Source organism: Tachyglossus aculeatus, chromosome 21 (assembly GCF_015852505.1).
Source record: "Tachyglossus aculeatus isolate mTacAcu1 chromosome 21, mTacAcu1.pri, whole genome shotgun sequence".
Taxonomy (NCBI): domain Eukaryota; kingdom Metazoa; phylum Chordata; class Mammalia; order Monotremata; family Tachyglossidae; genus Tachyglossus; species Tachyglossus aculeatus.
The window spans coordinates 3,851,119-3,866,862 of record NC_052086.1 but is presented as its reverse complement, the minus strand read 5'-3'; the positions used below and the strand labels follow the sequence as shown (position 1 = coordinate 3,866,862).

At 54.9% G+C, this 15,744-nt stretch overlaps 2 protein-coding genes across 2 annotated transcripts in view; one reads left to right on the top strand and one right to left on the bottom strand.

Annotated features, from left to right (window-relative positions):
* The window catches only part of FAM222A (family with sequence similarity 222 member A), a 79,624-nt gene extending 67,882 nt beyond the window's left edge, over positions 1-11,742 (bottom strand). Inside the window, exon 1 of the mRNA XM_038763043.1 lies at positions 11,720-11,742. The gene's annotated coding sequence lies outside the window, so the exon portion shown is untranslated. The remainder of the gene's footprint in view (positions 1-11,719) is intronic.
* LOC119941856 (vegetative cell wall protein gp1-like) lies at positions 2,111-14,754 on the top strand. Its single transcript, XM_038762373.1, has 10 exons — positions 2,111-2,168; positions 5,587-5,683; positions 6,078-6,230; positions 6,410-6,473; positions 10,033-10,106; positions 10,220-10,325; positions 10,452-10,894; positions 10,947-11,409; positions 11,616-12,277; positions 14,706-14,754. The coding sequence occupies exons 1-10, from the start codon at positions 2,111-2,113 to the stop codon at positions 14,752-14,754; spliced, it is 2,169 nt and encodes a 722-aa protein (XP_038618301.1).
* The last annotated feature ends 990 nt before the right edge of the window (positions 14,755-15,744 follow it).

Sequence of the window (15,744 nt, the reverse complement as noted above, 5' to 3'; positions counted from 1 at the left end):
GCCATATGACAGCTTTATCTGCTCTCTGACCTTGGGCAAGTCGCTACACTTCTCTGGGCCTCAGTTACCTCATCTGTAAAATGGGGATTAAGACTGGGAGCCTGTGTGGGACAATCTGATTACCTTGTATCCACCCCAGTGCTTGGAACGGTGCTTGGTGCACAGTAAGCACTTAACATACCATAATAATAATAACAATTTTTTAATGGCATTTATTAAGCGCTTACTATGTGCAAAGCACTGTTCTAAGCGCTGGGGAGGTTACAAGGTGATCAGGTTGTCCCATGGGGGGCTCACAGTCTTAATCCCCATTTTACAGATGAGGTCACTGAGGTACAGAGAAGTTAAATGACTTGCCCAAAGTCACACAGCTGACAATTGGTGGAGTTGGGATTTGAACTCATGACCTCTGACTCAATAATTGTGATATTTATTACTATTAAAAAGGAAGCCCAAGGCAAAGGAGGCGGAGCAAGCTAGAACAGGCCACCTGGGCCAGGTTTTGGCCAGGAACTAAAATAATAACTGTGGCACTTGGCAAATGCTTTAGAGAAGCAGCGTGGCTCAGTGGAAAGAGCCCGGGCTTTGGAGTCAGAGGTCATGGGTTCAAATCCCGGCTCTGCCAATTGCCAGCTGTGTGACTTTGGGTAAGTCACTTCACTTCTCTGGGCCTCAGCTCCGCCACATGTCTGCTGTGTGACCTTGGGCAAGTCACTTCACTTCTCTGAGCCTCAGTTATCTCATCTGAAAATGGGGATGAAGACTGCGAGCCCCACGTGGGACAACTTGATCAACTTGTATCCCCCCCAGCGCTTAGAACAGTGCTCTGCACATAGTAAGCGCTTAACAAATGCCATCATTATTATTATTATTAAAATGGGGATTAAGACTGTGAGCCCCCTGTGGGACAACCTGATCACCTTGTAACCTCCCCAGCGCTTAGAACAGTGCTTTGCACATAGGAAGCGCTTAATAAATGCTATCATTATTATTATTATTTCTATGTGCTGAGCACTGTATTAAACGCTGGGGTAGATACACGATCATCGGATTCAAGCAGGGAACGTGTCTTTTATATTGTACTCTCCCAAGTGCTTAGTATAGTGCTCTGCACACGGTGAGTGCTCAAAAAATACCACTGACTGACCCCACGTGGGACTCTCAGGCTGAGAGGGCGAACAGGGGCTGAATCCCCATTTTGCAGATAAGGGAACTGAGGTGTGGAGAAGTGACAGGCCCAAGGTCACACGGCAGACAAGGGGAGGAGACGGGATTAGAACCCAGGACCTTCTAACTCCCAGGCATATGCTCTTTCCACAAGGCTGTAAGCTTTAGACTGTAAGCTCAACCCTTACAGTCACTTTGGGCAGGGAATGTGTGGGTTTATCTGTAACGATGGTACTCATTAGGCGCTTACTATATGCCGACCACTGTTCTAAGCGCTGTGCTAGATATAAATTAATCAGACTGGACGCAGTTTGGTATAGCGTACTCTCCCCAGTGCTTAGTAAGGTGTTCTGTACACGGTGAGCGCTCAATAAATACAACTGACTGACCCAAGGCCCCGCCGCTTCTCTCCCTTGGGTCCCCCTTCCCAGAGAGGCCCAGATCCATCAGGGTTTTACTGAGCACCTGCTGAAGGCGGAGCACTGAACTAGGCAGGACTGTACTAAGCGCTCGGGAGAGACATAAGCCGCAAATACTCAGTCCCTGCCCTGGGCGACCTTCCCGGCTAACGGAACCAACTCTGGCTTTCCCGGTTGTCCCCAGGTTCCCCCCAAATCCCCACATGGGACAGGGACTGTGTCCCGCCCGATTTGCCTGTATCCACCCCAGTGCTTAGTACAGTGACTGGCACATAGTAAGCGCTTAACAAACACCAGAATGAACATTATTAAGATCACACAGACTGTGTAAGAATTAACACACGGGCAAGAATGCACAGTTTTTGGGGTCTCAGTCCATCGGTAAATAGTATCCATTGAGCGCTTACTGTGTGCAGAGCACTGTACTAAGTGCTGGGGAGAGTACACAACACCACACACATTTCCTGCCTACAGTGAGCTTACAGTCTAGGGGAGCTGTATCCCCCTGTTTTGGCTCACTAATGATGGGGGGGGGGCGTCCGCTGACCACCTGCCCGCTGGAGCAGCTGGAGCACCAACACGGTGCTAAGCGCTGGGGGCGGATAGATGAGAACTTGACCGAACGCAGTCTCTGACCCAAGGGGGGCTCACCGTCTGAGGGGGAGAGCAGGACTCTGACCCCTCTAGACTGGAAACTCGCTGTAGGCAGGCAATCTGTCCGTTCATTATTCTGTGGCCCTCTCCCAAGCGCTTAGGACAGCGCGCTGCACACAGTAAGTGCTCAATAAATACGACCGAATGAATGAAGGTGAGGAAAACGAGGCCCAGAGAGGTTCAATGACTTGCTCAAGGTCTCCCAGCGGGCTGGGGGTAGAACCCAGGTCTCGGGCTTTCCAGTCTTATGCTGGGCCCCGCCCTCCAGGCCTCGCTGCTGTACCCCGCTGGACGGTCCCTCCGGATGCTCAGATCCTGCCGGATCCGGCTGGAAAATTCCCATCAATAATTATAATAATACTGGTGGTAACTGTTCAGTGCTTACTTTGTAGCAGGCACTGTACTAAACGCTGGGGTAGATACTAGCTAGATTGTAAACCAGTTGTGGGCAAGGAGTGTGTGTTGTATTGTTATATTGTACTCTCCCAAGCACTTAGTACAGTGCTTTATACACAGTATCTCCTCACTCTCACCTGTCTCGCCGTCGACCCCCGGCCCACGTCATCCCCCTGGCCCGGAATGCCCTCCCTCCCAACATCCGCCAAGCTAGCTCTCTTCTTCCCTTCAAAGCCCTACTGAGAGCTCACCTCCTCCCTGAGGCCTTCCCAGACTGAGCCCCCTCCTTCCTCTCCCCCTCCTCCCCCTCCCATCCCATCCCCCCCGCCTTACCTCCTTCCCCTCCCCATGGCACCTGTATATACGTATATGTTTGTACGTATTTATTACTCTATTTATTTATTTTATTTGTACATATTTATTCTATTTATTTTATTTTGTTAATATGCTTTGTTTTGTTGTCTGTCTCCCCCATGCTAGACTGTGAGCCCGCTGTTGGGTAGGGACCGTATCTATATGTTGCCAACTTGGACTTCCCAAGTGCTTCGTACAGTGCTCTGCACACAGTAAGCCCTCAATAAATACGATTGAATGAATGAATGAATGAGTAAGCATTCAATAAATACAACCCATTGACCGACTGACCCAATCCGTTTCCCACATGGGGCTCGCAGTCTTCATCCCCATGTTACAGGTGAGGGAACTGAGGCCCAGAGAAGCAAAGGGACTTGGCCACGGTCACACACATCAGGCAAGGGGCTTAGTGGGATCCGAACCCAGGTCTTTTCGACTCCCGGGCCCAGGCTCTATCCATTGGGCCACACTGCTTCTCCTGCTACCTCTGCCGGGGTGGCCAGTCTCCCTGTCAGACCAGTCAGCCAGCCTCTCCATCCAAGCCCCTCGGATCGGAGGCCCACCTACTCTTGCTTTCGAAGATGGGTGGGGAGAGAATGGGGGAAGCAGCAGGCCTGAGCCTCCGAGGACTTGGGTTCTAATCCCGGCTCCATCGCTTGTCTGCTCTGTGACCCTGGGCAAATCACTTCACTTCTCTGGGCCTCAATCTCCTCATCTATTAAATGGAGATTCAACGCCCCTGCTCCCCATCCTTAGACGGTGACCCCCCCCCCCCCCCCGAATGGGACAGGGACCTGAAGCAGCCTGGCTCAGTGGCAAGAGCCCGGGCTTGGGAGTCGGAGGTCATGGGTTCTAATCCCGGCACCGCCACTCGTCAGCTGTGTGACTTTGGGCAAGTCACTTCACTTCTCTGGGCCTCAGTTCCCTCACCTGAGGATTACGACTGTCAACCCACATGGGACAACCTGATTGCCTTGCATCCCCCGTCCCAGCGCTTAGAACGGTGCTTGGCACATAGTAAGCGCTTTACAAATACCGTCATTATTATTATTATTATTACCTAGCCTAATAATAATAATGATGGTGGCAGTGTTTAGTACAGTGCTTGGCACGTAGTAAGCGCTTAACCAATAACACAATTAGCATTATTATTTCTACTACGGGGAATTGGGGGTGGAGTTGATTGTGCTTTCCTCCTTCCCCCTCCCCTGGGCTCTGGTGCTGAGGAGGGCCAGAAGTCACCCCGCAGCATCCCCGAGACATCAGAAGCAGCATGGCCTGGCGGACAGAGCGCAGGCCTGAAAGTCAAAAGGAACTGGGAGAAGCAGCGTGGCTCAGTGGAAAGAGCCCGGGCTTTGGAGTCAGAGGTCATGGGTTCAAATCCCGGCTCTGCCAACTGTCAGCTGTGTGACTTTGGGCAAGTCACTTCACTTCTCTGGGCCTCAGTTACCTCATCTGGAAAATGGGGATTAAGACTGTGAGCCCCGCGTGGGACAACCTGATCACCTTGTAACCTCCCCAGTTGCTTAGAACAGTGTTTTGCACTTTGCACATAGTAAGCGCTTAATAAATGCCATTATTATTATCCCGACTCCTCCGCTTGACTGCTGAGTGACCTTGGGCAAGTCACTTCGCATCTCTGGGCCTCAGTTCCCTCGTCTGTGAAATGGGGATTAAGAGAGTGAGCCCCACGTGGGACAGGGACCGGATCCAACCTCATCATCATCATCATCATCAATCGTATTTATTGAGCGCTTACTATGTGCAGAGCACTGTACTAAGCGCTTGGGAAGTACAAACTGGCAACATACAGAGACAGTCCCTACCCAACAGTGGGCTCACAGCCTAAAAGGGGGAGACAGAGAACAAAACCAAACATACTAACAAAATAAAATTAATAGAATAGATATGTACAAATAAAATAAATAAATAAATAAATAGAGTAAACCTGATTAGCTTGAATCTACCCCAGCGCTTAAAACAGGCCTTGGCGCATAGTGAGCATTTAAACTACATCGTTATATTCCTAGTGAGGGAGGAACCTTCACTAGGTTCTTCTTCTAGACTGTGAGCCCACTGTTGGGTAGGGACCGTCTCTATATGCTGCCAACTTGTACTTCCCAAGTGCTTAGTACAGTGCTCTGCACACAGTAAGCGCTCAATAAATACGACTGAATGAACCCACAGAGGTGACGGAGGAATTGGGAGGGATTTCCATCCCTCGCACCCCATCCCATTTCCACCTGAGCTGCACAAGGTAGCCCTACCCCTGAGCTTGTCCAGCAGGGACGGGCTGTTGGGAGAACTGCGACCCTGGGAAGGCTGGCAACCGGGAATCCAAGCATCGGTGCCTCGTGGGACGGAGATGACCCTGACTGAACCCGTGGAGAAGTTCCCAGCCCCAAAACTGGGCCTCCCGGCCTCCTCCGGGCCCCCGTTCCTTATGCCAACCGGCCTTAAATCCCCATTTTACAGAAAAGGGAACTGAGGCACGGGGAAGTGAACAGACATGCCTCAGATCACCCAGTGAACGAGTGGAGGAGCCAGGATTGGAACCCGGGTCCTACGACGCCCAAACCCCTGCACCTTCCCCCAGACCAGGCTACTTGCCTGGTGTCCAGGAAGGATCGCCCACCCCCTCTGCGGGCTTGTGTTCGAGGACACCTCTCCTCTGGGGGTTTAACTGGATTTGGGTGAGTCACGCTGGGAGTTGTGGCCATGAGAAAAAGTTCTTTCCTCAGGATGGTGGAGAGTTGTTAGAGAAATATGGTCCCTTCAACCTCTAGACTGTCAGCTCCTTGGGGGCAGGGATGTGTCTGTTGGTTGTTCTACTGTCCTCTCCCCAGTGCTTAGTCAGTGCTTGGCACACAGTAAGCGCTCAGTAAATTGATAATAATTGCTAATTGGATAACAGATTGAAGGAATGAATGACTCCCACAGCCCCTCGGGGCCTGAGCTAACCTCCTCCTCATCAATCCGGCTTTGATGAGATGCCCCACCTCCCACAGTGGGGGCATGGGCTGGGACAGGACCCGAGGGGCGGGCACCCACCCGAGATGGGACCACCCTGTCCCTGGGGACCCCCAGCTTGGCTCCGGATGCAGCCGGTGGCTGCGGAGTAACTCCCGAGGACCCCCTGCTCCCAGACATACGGGATGGAGACGGTCACCCCTCTCTGGACTCCGAAGCACGGGCTGGGCGGCTGCTCTGCCAGGAGGCCTCCGGAGGGCACGGCCTGACGTGGGGAATCAATCAATCGTATTTATTGAGCGCTTACTGTGTGCAGAGCACTGTACTAAGCGCTTGGGAAGTACAAGTTGGCGGGGCACGAGGGGTGAAGGAAGGGGAGGGAGGGCCCCCGATTCTCTCGGGCAGGGGGCAGACCGTACCCCCCTAAAGCCCCTTGCTCTGGGGGAAAGGAGCTGGGACGAAGCGGTGCAGGAGCCAGTCGGAGAATCCAGCCCATGGGTCCACTTGGCCCAGGTGACATCATCATCAATCGTATTTATTGAGCACCTACTATGTGCAGAGCACTGTACTACCCTCACGGTCCTCACCCTCCTGGAGGTGCCAGGCCGCAGGCCCTGGCACAGCCCCTCAACGCTCCCCCAAAGCGGGGCCCTCACCCCGGGCTGACCCGCCCCCCGGCCTGGATATACTGACCAAGGCCCCCGGGAACCCCGGCCTCTAACCATCCGCGGACCACTGTACTGAGCCCTTGGGAAGTACGGCCCAGCTCTCGCCAATTGTCAGCTGTGTGACCCTGGGCAAGTCACTTAACTTCTCTGTGCCTCGGTTACCTCAACTGTAAAACGGGGATGAGGACTGTGAGCCCCCCGTGGGACAACCTGATCACCTTGGAACCTCCCCAGCGCTTAGAACAGTGCTTTGCACACAGTAAGCGCTTAATAAATGCCATCATTATTATTATTATTATTAGTGCCACAATTTTCCCCTCTTGCCCTCCCATCTAGCTGGGACACACACACATTTTAACCATCTCCCACCCGCCATTCTCTCCCCGCAGTCTCACCCTGGACAGATGGACGGACAGACGGCTGGGGGGGGGGGGTCAAAGGGTCAAGGAATTGGGGAGAGGGGATGAGGGGGGGTGGGGGGGGAGACCCCGGGGAGAAAAGCGCATCCCACCAACCCAGCCACATAAATCCCCCCCCTTCCCCCCTTTCCCGTGTAAACTAAAACAGCCATTAGGCAGATTTCAAAAGATGTCAGTAGCTTATAATTATACATGACATCCTTCCGAGATAAAAGTGATTACCCTGGATGCAAATCACTTAGCAACCAATCAGGGGCCCCCGAGAACGGCGCGGTGACCGGCCATCCATTTTCGCCTCATCCCTTTTTCTCTTTCTCTCTCTCTCTCTCTCTCTTTTTTTTTTTCCCCCTCCTCCTTCCCCTGCACGGAGCAAATACAAACACAGATAAAGGGAAGCACAATAGCTCTTGACACGCAAATAGGTTAACATAATAAAGCCAGCTTTAGCCGGCTCACTCGAGGGAGAAAAGCAATTCTCCCGCAAGCAGGAGGTAATAAAACAGGGCTTTTGTGTGGCGGGCTCCCATTCTCCCAGCCCAGCCAGTTGGGCTGCATTAGCTGATAGGAATCACTGTTTGATTGAATTACCTTTCATGAATATTAGCTTTTTGAGGAATGCGCAGGCAGACGGAGAAGGGGAGAGAAACCGGTGGGGAGGGGTTTCACACCGACATTTTCCACCCAGCCGAGGCCTTCTCCTACAGCACCCACGGTCACCCCCTTCCCCGGCAAAGAGAGACGCTGGTGTCGCCTTGTTGGTAGGCCCATGGGCGCTTAGTCCATCATCATCATCATCAATCGTATTTATTGAGCGCTTACTATGTGCAGAGCACTGGACTACGCGCTTGGGAAGTACAAATTGGCAACCTATAGAGACAGTCCCTACCCAACGGTGGGCTCATAGTCTAAAAGGGGGAGACAGAGAACAAAACCGAACATACCAACAAAATAAAATAAATAGAATAGATATGTACAAGTAAAATAGAGTGATAAATATGTACAAACATATATACAGGTGCTGTGGGGAAGGGAAGGAGGTAAGATGGGGGGGATGGAGAGGGGGACGAGGGGGAGAGGAAGGAAGTCCAGTGCTCTGCACCCAGTAGGCGATCAATAAATACGACCGAATGAATCAATTCGTGGAGCTTGGCATCAGGTCCCCTCCCTTGCCCCCAAGCCACACGTTCTGCACGCTCCCACCCACCTTCTAGGTTGGGCAAGGGGGAGGGAGATCGTCGTGAGTGGGGAACGTCACTGTGTTCAATGTTTGGTACTTTCCTGAGCGCTTAGTGCAGGGCTCTGCACGCAGTAAGCTTTTAATACGGTCAAATGAATGACTGAGGTGCCTCCGGGTGAACCCCAAGAGGGAACCCTGGTTTTTCGGGGGATTGTCACTGTTTTTTTGTTGTTTTGTCCTTCCCCAAGCGTTCTGCACACGGGAAGCGCTTAAATATGATCGGATAACCGAATGAATGAGATGGTTCCAGGTGAACCCCCAGTGGGAACCTTGGTTCTCTGGCTGACCCTTGACCCAAAAGCGGGGCAGCCAGGTAGGAGATGGGGCAACACCAGTTGCCCATTGGGTGGAGGGGTGGGCGAGGTGCCCTGAGACGGGGGCCACCGGAGCCCACCCGGCCACCAGCCGCTGAGCCAACATCCCGTCCTGCTGGGCCCCTTCCCCTCAACAGCTAACTGCTTTCACTCAAGTCAGTGGTGTTCCACTAGGGCTGGGCCTGCGGTGTAGACGGGAGGACAGAGTTGGTGACTTCCGAAGGCCGCCTCTCGCTGGTGGCCAACAGGGGCCTCTCAATCAAACAATGCATGTACTGAGCGCCTGCTGAAGGCCGAGTGGGTGCGCTGAATGGTTCACACTTTACTGAGCCCCTGTGAGTGGGGGGGTGGGGGGCAGACTCTCTCCCACCCGCTTCCCCTGCTTGACATGGGGGTCCCGGGATGGCCAGCCTCCCTCGGGGGGCTCCCGGCCTAGCTCGGTAGAAAGCAGGTGTCTCCGAGGGAACCCCGGCGCCCCGCCGAGTTCGTTCCCCAACCTGGGGCGGGGAAAGTGGGGTGGTTGAACCCCTCTTCCAAGGGAGAGGGCTAAGCGAAGGAAGGAGAGGGCCGCTTCCTCAGGGGTGGGCCTGGGGAATTCGCCTTCTCTGAAATGGGGGGCTGCGGAGGAGTAGAGAGGGTGCGATATTCCCTTCCCTTGGGGAAGGTCCTGCCCAGAGGGGTCTCTCCTCTTTTCTCCGCTGGTTTGAACCACCTCCAGACACAAGCAGTAATTATGGAAAGGACCTTAGGAGTGGGACATCAGCAAAACGCTCCTCAAGGACCCCGGGAACCCAGTGAGGGAAGAGACAGAGCAAGAGGCGAGGTGGAGGAAGGAGGACGAGGATAGCCAGGAGAGGAGGAGGAGGGAAGGAGGGATAGGGAGAAAAACATGCAGCCCCCCGAGCTGGGAGGAGAGCGCTATCGCTGGGGAGGGGATTCGACTTCCACCTCCCCATCTCATTCGCTCGACTCTGTGGTCCGAAAAACCCACTTTTCTCCCTTGAGAAGAGAGGCAAGGACCACCCAGGGGTGGTCAGAGTCCCAGTTGGCCACGGGTCACAAGGTGGGCTGGTCAGGCCTCCTCCGCCCGAGACCCCCAGGGCAGGGAAGGGGCCGAGGGTCGGGGTGGGGGTCGGCGGGGGGCCCAGGGATGGATGGGGAAACGCTCACAACTGCTCGGTCACCGAGCCTCGGGGGAGTGACCAGCCGGTGGGACCCGGCCTGGGCGCGCCTGCAGGGGTCCAGTTGAGGGGGCAGGGGGCTGAACCCGAGCCCGTGGGGCCCGACTCCCCCCTCCTCGAGGTGTCCTGGGACTAGTCAATCAATCAATCGTATTTATTGAGCGCTTACTGTGTGCAGAGCACTGTACTAAGCGCTTGGCACTGTACTAGTCAACCCCGGGGGAGTGGCCAACGCAACGGCCCCCTCCGTCAGCCCCACTACGAGGGTCCAGGGGGGCTTGGGGAGCCTGACAACTGGAAGGCCGGGCCTTCAGAGGGTGACCATGGGTCAGAGGAGCGGTGGGAGAGGGGGACTGTGTGTGGGTGTTGGGGGGGGGGCCTAACTGACGCCCCGGGAGCCCCCCTCCTCCGTCGTCAGGCCTGGCCTTGTCCGCCCCCAGATGTCCCCCCACCTGTCAGCGGGCAAAGGGCCCCGAGTCCCCTTGTGCGGCCTGGTCCCCGACGAGGCCTGAAGCGGGTCAAGGCGTGTCACCACCGCAGTGCCCAGTGACGTCACTGACCCGGCCTGTGGCGTCACCCCCGCCCCCCCGCCACACACACACACACACACACACACACACACACACGCCCCTCCCTCCGGGCCAGCGACCCGTGAAATGGCGTGGGCTGCAGGGGCCGAGGCCCCAGCGGGGCCGCCCCTGTCCGGCCCAGCCGGCCCGGTGCCAGGCCTCGGCGGTGGCACGAAGCCACCGGGGCCGCCGGGCTCAGGCCGGGCCCGCCCCCTCCCTCTGCCCGGCTCGGCGGCCACAAGTGCGGGGGCTTCACCAGCCCCCGCCCGCTCCTTCCCTGCCCTCGGCCCGCGCTGCCCCAGAAAGGCCCGGACACGATACCGACGCCCCCCCTCAACCCGGGGGCGTCGGCGACCCCCGACCCGGCCCCCAAAACTGCCACGACCCCCGACACATCCCCCAAAACGGCCACGACCCCCGATACAAACCCCTAAAACGGCCACGACCCCCGACACATCCTCCTCTAAACGACCACGACCTCCCACCCGTTCCCCTCAAAACGGCCCCGACTCCCGCCCCGTCCCATTCCAAACGGCCACGACCCCCGTAACGTCCCCCCAAGACGGCCAGGACCCCCGACCCGTTCCCCTCAAAACAGCCACGACCCCCGCCCCGTCCCCCCCAAAACGACCACGACCTCCGACCCGTCCTCCTCAATACGGCCACGACCCCCGCCCCGTCCCCCCCAAAACGGCCACGACCCCCGACAACATCCCCCTCGAAACGACCACGACCCCCGACCCGTCCTCCTCAATACGGCCACGACCCCCCGCCCCGTCCCCCCCAAAACGGCCACGACCCCCGACAACATCCCCCTCGAAACGACCACGACCCCCGACCCGTCCCCCCCAAAACGGCCACGACCCCCGCCCCGTTCCCCCCAAAACGACCACGACCCCCGACACATCCCCCTCCAAACGGCCACGACCCCCGACACATCCCCCTCCAAACGGCCACGACCTCCGAACCGTCCCCCCCAAAACGACCACGACCCCCGACCCGTCCTCCCCAAAACGACCACAACCGCCGTAATGTCCCCCCCCAAAGCGACCACAACCCCGGTAATGTCCCCCCAAAACGACCACGACCCCCGTAATGTCCCCCCCAAGACGATCACGACCCCCTCCCCGTCCTCCCCAAAACGACCACGACCCCCGTAATGTCCCCCCAAAACGACCACGACCCCCGACCCGTCCCCCCCAAAACGGCCACGACCCCCGACCCGTCCTCTCCAAAACGACCACGACCCCCGTGATGTCCCCCCAAGACGGCCACGACCCCCGACCCGTCCCCTGAAAACGACGACGCCCCCCGTGATGTCCCCCCCAAAACGGCCACGACCCCCGTGACGTCCCCCGGCGCAGCGCTTACCGTGGTCGGGGGCTTCAGCGCGGATGGGCGGCGGGCCGGGGGCGGGCCACGGGGCGGGGGGCCGGCGGGTCCCTATGGGGCCCGGGGCGGCCCCCCGGGGGTCGGGCGGGGTCCCGGCCCCGTCCCCATCTCCATCCCCCCGCGGGGCCCGGCTCGCCCCGGAGGCCCCCCGGGCGGCGGCGGCTCATGGGCGGCCCATGGGATGCCGGGAAGGGAGGAGGGATGCCGGGAAGGAGGGATGGAGGGAGGGCGAGCAGCGGCGCGGAGGATGCGCTCCGCGGCCCCGGTCCCGGCCCGACTGACAGGCGCGAGCCGCCGCCGCCTCCGCCGCCGGCGGCGCCTCCTCCCGCTCGGCCAATCAGCGCCCGCCCCGAACCCGTTGCCGGGGCGACGCGCCGCCGCGGGCCGCGAGGGGCGGGGCCGCCCGGCGCCACGTGGGATTTTCGCGGCAAAATTCAAAGGACCGAACGGCGCCCCCCGGCGGCCGGACCGCCGGGGCCCCGTGGGAGAGGCCGACTGCGCAGGCGCCAGCGGGGAGGGGCGTGGCCTGCCCTGGTGGTGGGCGTGGCTTCTCCATCAGGGGGGCGGGGCTTGCCCCCGTTACGCAGCTGAGGAATCTTGGGTGGGGCCCAGAGAAGAATTATTATTAATAATAATAATAATAATAATAATGATAGCATTTATTAAGCGCTTACTACACTAAAGAGAAGCAGCGTGGCTCAGTGGAAAGAGCCCGGGCTTTGGAGTCAGAGGTCATGGGTTCAAATCCCAGCTCCGCCAATTGTCAGCTGGGTGACTTTGGGCAAGCCACTTCACTTCTCTGGGCCTCAGTTACCTCATCTGGAAAATGGGGATTAAAACTGTGAGCCCCATGTGGGACAACCTGATCACCTTGTGTCCCCCCAGCGCTTAGGACAGTGCTTTGCACATAGTAGGTGCTTAACAAATACCATTATTATTATTATTATTATGTGCAAAGCACTGTTCTAAGCGTGGGGGAGGTCCCAAGGTGAATCAGGTTGTCCCACGGGGGGCTCACTGTCTCCATCCCCATTTTACAGACGAGGGAACTGAGGCCCAGAGAAGTTAGGTAACTTGCCCAAAGTCACACAGCTAAGTGGTGGAGCCGGGATTTGAACCCATGACCTCTGACTCCAAAGCCCGGGCTCTTAACACTGAGCCACGCTGCTTCTCTAATTCATTCATAATAATTCAGAATAATAATTATTATTATTCATAATAATTCAGAATAATAATAATAATAATATGATATATGATTATTGAGAAGCAGCGTGGCTCAGTGGAAAGAGCACAGGCTTGGGAGTCAGCGGTCATGGGTTCAAATCCCGACTCCGCCAATGGTCAGCTGTGTGACTTTGGGCAAGTCACTTCACTTCTCTGGGCCTCAGTTACCTCATCTGTAAAATGGGGAATGAGACTGTGAGCCCCACGTGGGACAACCTGATCACCTTGTAGCCTCCCCAGCGCTTACAGCAGTGCTTTGAACATAGTAAGCGCTTAACAAATTCCATCATTATTATGAACAAATATCATCCTTATTATTCAGTGCCTAGAACAGTGCTTGGTGCATAGTAACTGCTTAGCAGCGTGGCTTAGTAGAAAGATCCCGGGCTTGTAAATCAGAGGTCATGGGTTCTAATCTTAACTAGAATAATAATAATATTATTATTAATAATAATTCTCTTCTCTTATAATCATAATAATTCATAATAATTCATTCATTCAATCGTATTTATTGAGCACTTACTGTGTGCAGAGCACTGGACTAAGCACTTGGGAAGTACAAGTTAGAGACGGTCTCCACCCACAGTCTACAAGAGCAATCATGGTATTTGTTATTCATCATCACCCTCATCATCATAGTATTTGTTAATAATAATAATGGCATTTATTAAGCACTTACTATGTGCAAAACACCATTCTAAGCACTGGGGAGGTTACAAGGTTATCAGGTTGTTCCACGGGGGGCTCACAGTCTTCATCCCCATTTGACAGGTGAGGGAACTGAGGCCCAGAGAAGTCAAGTGACTTGCCCAAAGTCACACAGCTGACAAGTGGCGGAGCCGGGATTTGAACCCATGACCTCCGACTCCAAAGCCCGGGCTCTTTTCCACTGAGCCACGCTGTTAAGCGCTTACTATGAGCCTAGCACTGTTCTAAGCGTTGAGGGAGATAATGCTCTGCACACAGAAAGCGCTCAGTAGCAGAACTGGGATTAGAACCCATGACCTTCTCACTCCCAGGCCTGGGCTCTCTCCACTTTGCTAGAGAAGTGATATGATTCGCCCAAGGTCACACAGCAGACAAGTGGCAGATGAGGAAACAGAGGCACAGAGCAGCGTGGCTCAGTGGAAAGAGCCCGGGCTTGGGAGTCAGAGGTCATGGGTTCTAATTCCAGTCCGCCACATGTCTGCCGTGTGACCTTGGGCAAGTCACTTCACTTCTCTGAGCCTCAGCTCCCTCATCTGTAAAATGGGGATGAAGACTGTGTGCCCCCCGTGGGACAACCTGATCACCCTGTATCCCCCCCAGCGCTTAGAACAGTGCTTGGCACATAGTAAGCGCTTAACAAATCATCATCATCAATCGTATTTATTGAGCGCTTACTATGTGCAGAGCACTGTACTAAGAGCTTGGGAAGTACAAATTGGCAACATATAGAGACAGTCCCTACTCATTATTATTACTACTAATAATAATAATACTAATTATGGTATTTTTTAAGAAGTGAAGCGATCTGTCCAAAATCACACAACAGGCAAGTGGAGGAACTAGAATTAGAACTCAAGTCTTCTAGACTGTGAGCCCACCTTTGGGTAGGGACCGTCTCTATATGTTGCCAACTTGTACTTCCCAAGCGCTTAGTACAGTGCTCTGCACACAGTAAGCGCTCAATAAATACGATTGAATGAATGAATGAATGAATGAAGTCCTGTGACTCCTGGCCCCCAATGCTTCCCACTAGGCCACATTGCTTCTCGGGAGTGGGGGGCCGCAGCCTGATGGATTCTTGACTGACTCTCCGGTCGCTTACTATGTGTGCAGCACTGTACTAAGCGCTTGGGAGAGTATAACAGAACAATAAACAGGCATATTCCCTGCCCAAGACACGCTTACAGTCTAGAGGAAGCCATCCACGGCTCATGACGCAGATTGAGAACACGACTCGTCATCGGGGTTAAATTTAATAGAGAATAAATGTAATAGAGAAGCAGCGTGGCTCAGTGGAAAGAGCCCGGGCTTTGGAGTCAGAGGTCATGGGTTCGAATCCCAGCTCTGCCACATGTCTGCTGTGTGACCTTGGGCAAGTCACCTAACTTCTCTGAGCTTCAGTGACCTCATCTGTAAAATGGGGATGAAGACTGTAAGCCCTCTGTGGGACAACCCGATTGCCTTGTAACCTCTCCAGTGCTTAGAACAGTGCTTTGCACATAACAAGCGCTTAATAAATGCCATTATTATTATTATTAACTTCTCTGAGCCTCAGTTCCCTCATCTGTAAAATAGGGATGAAGACTGTGAGCCCTCTGGGGGACAACCCGATTGCCTTGTAACCTCCCCAGTGCTTAGAACAGTGCTTGGCACGTAGTAAGCGCTTAATAAATGCCATTATTATTATTACTTAACTTCTCTGAGCCTCAGTTCCCTCATCTGTAAAATGGGGGTGAAGACTGTGAGCCCTCTGGGGGACAACCCGATTTCCTTGTAACCTCCCCAGTGCTTAGGACAGTGCTTTGCACATAGTAAGTGCTTAATAAATGCCATTATTATTATTATTATTATTAACTTCTATTATTACTTAACTTCTCTGAGCCTCAGTTCCCTCATCTGTAAAATGGGGATGAAGACTGTGAGCCCTCTGGGGGACAACCCGATTGCCTTGTAACCTCCCCAGTGCTTAGAACAGTGCTTTGCACATAGTAAGCGCTTAATAAATGCCATTATTATTATTATTACTTAACTTCTCTGAGCCTCAGCTACCTCATCTGTAAAATGGGGATTAA

Excerpts from the sequence above, each read along its gene's own strand:
- LOC119941856 (XM_038762373.1), top strand. The coding sequence starts at position 2,111 with ATGGGGGGGGGGCGTCCGCTGACCACCTGCCCGCTGGAGCAGCTGGAG. Across the intron at positions 5,684-6,077 it reads GGGGGTTTAACTGGATTTGG|CTTGGCTCCGGATGCAGCCG; the intron begins GTGAGTCACGCT and ends GGGGACCCCCAG. Across the intron at positions 10,107-10,219 it reads CCTTCAGAGGGTGACCATGG|ATGTCCCCCCACCTGTCAGC; the intron begins GTCAGAGGAGCG and ends GTCCGCCCCCAG.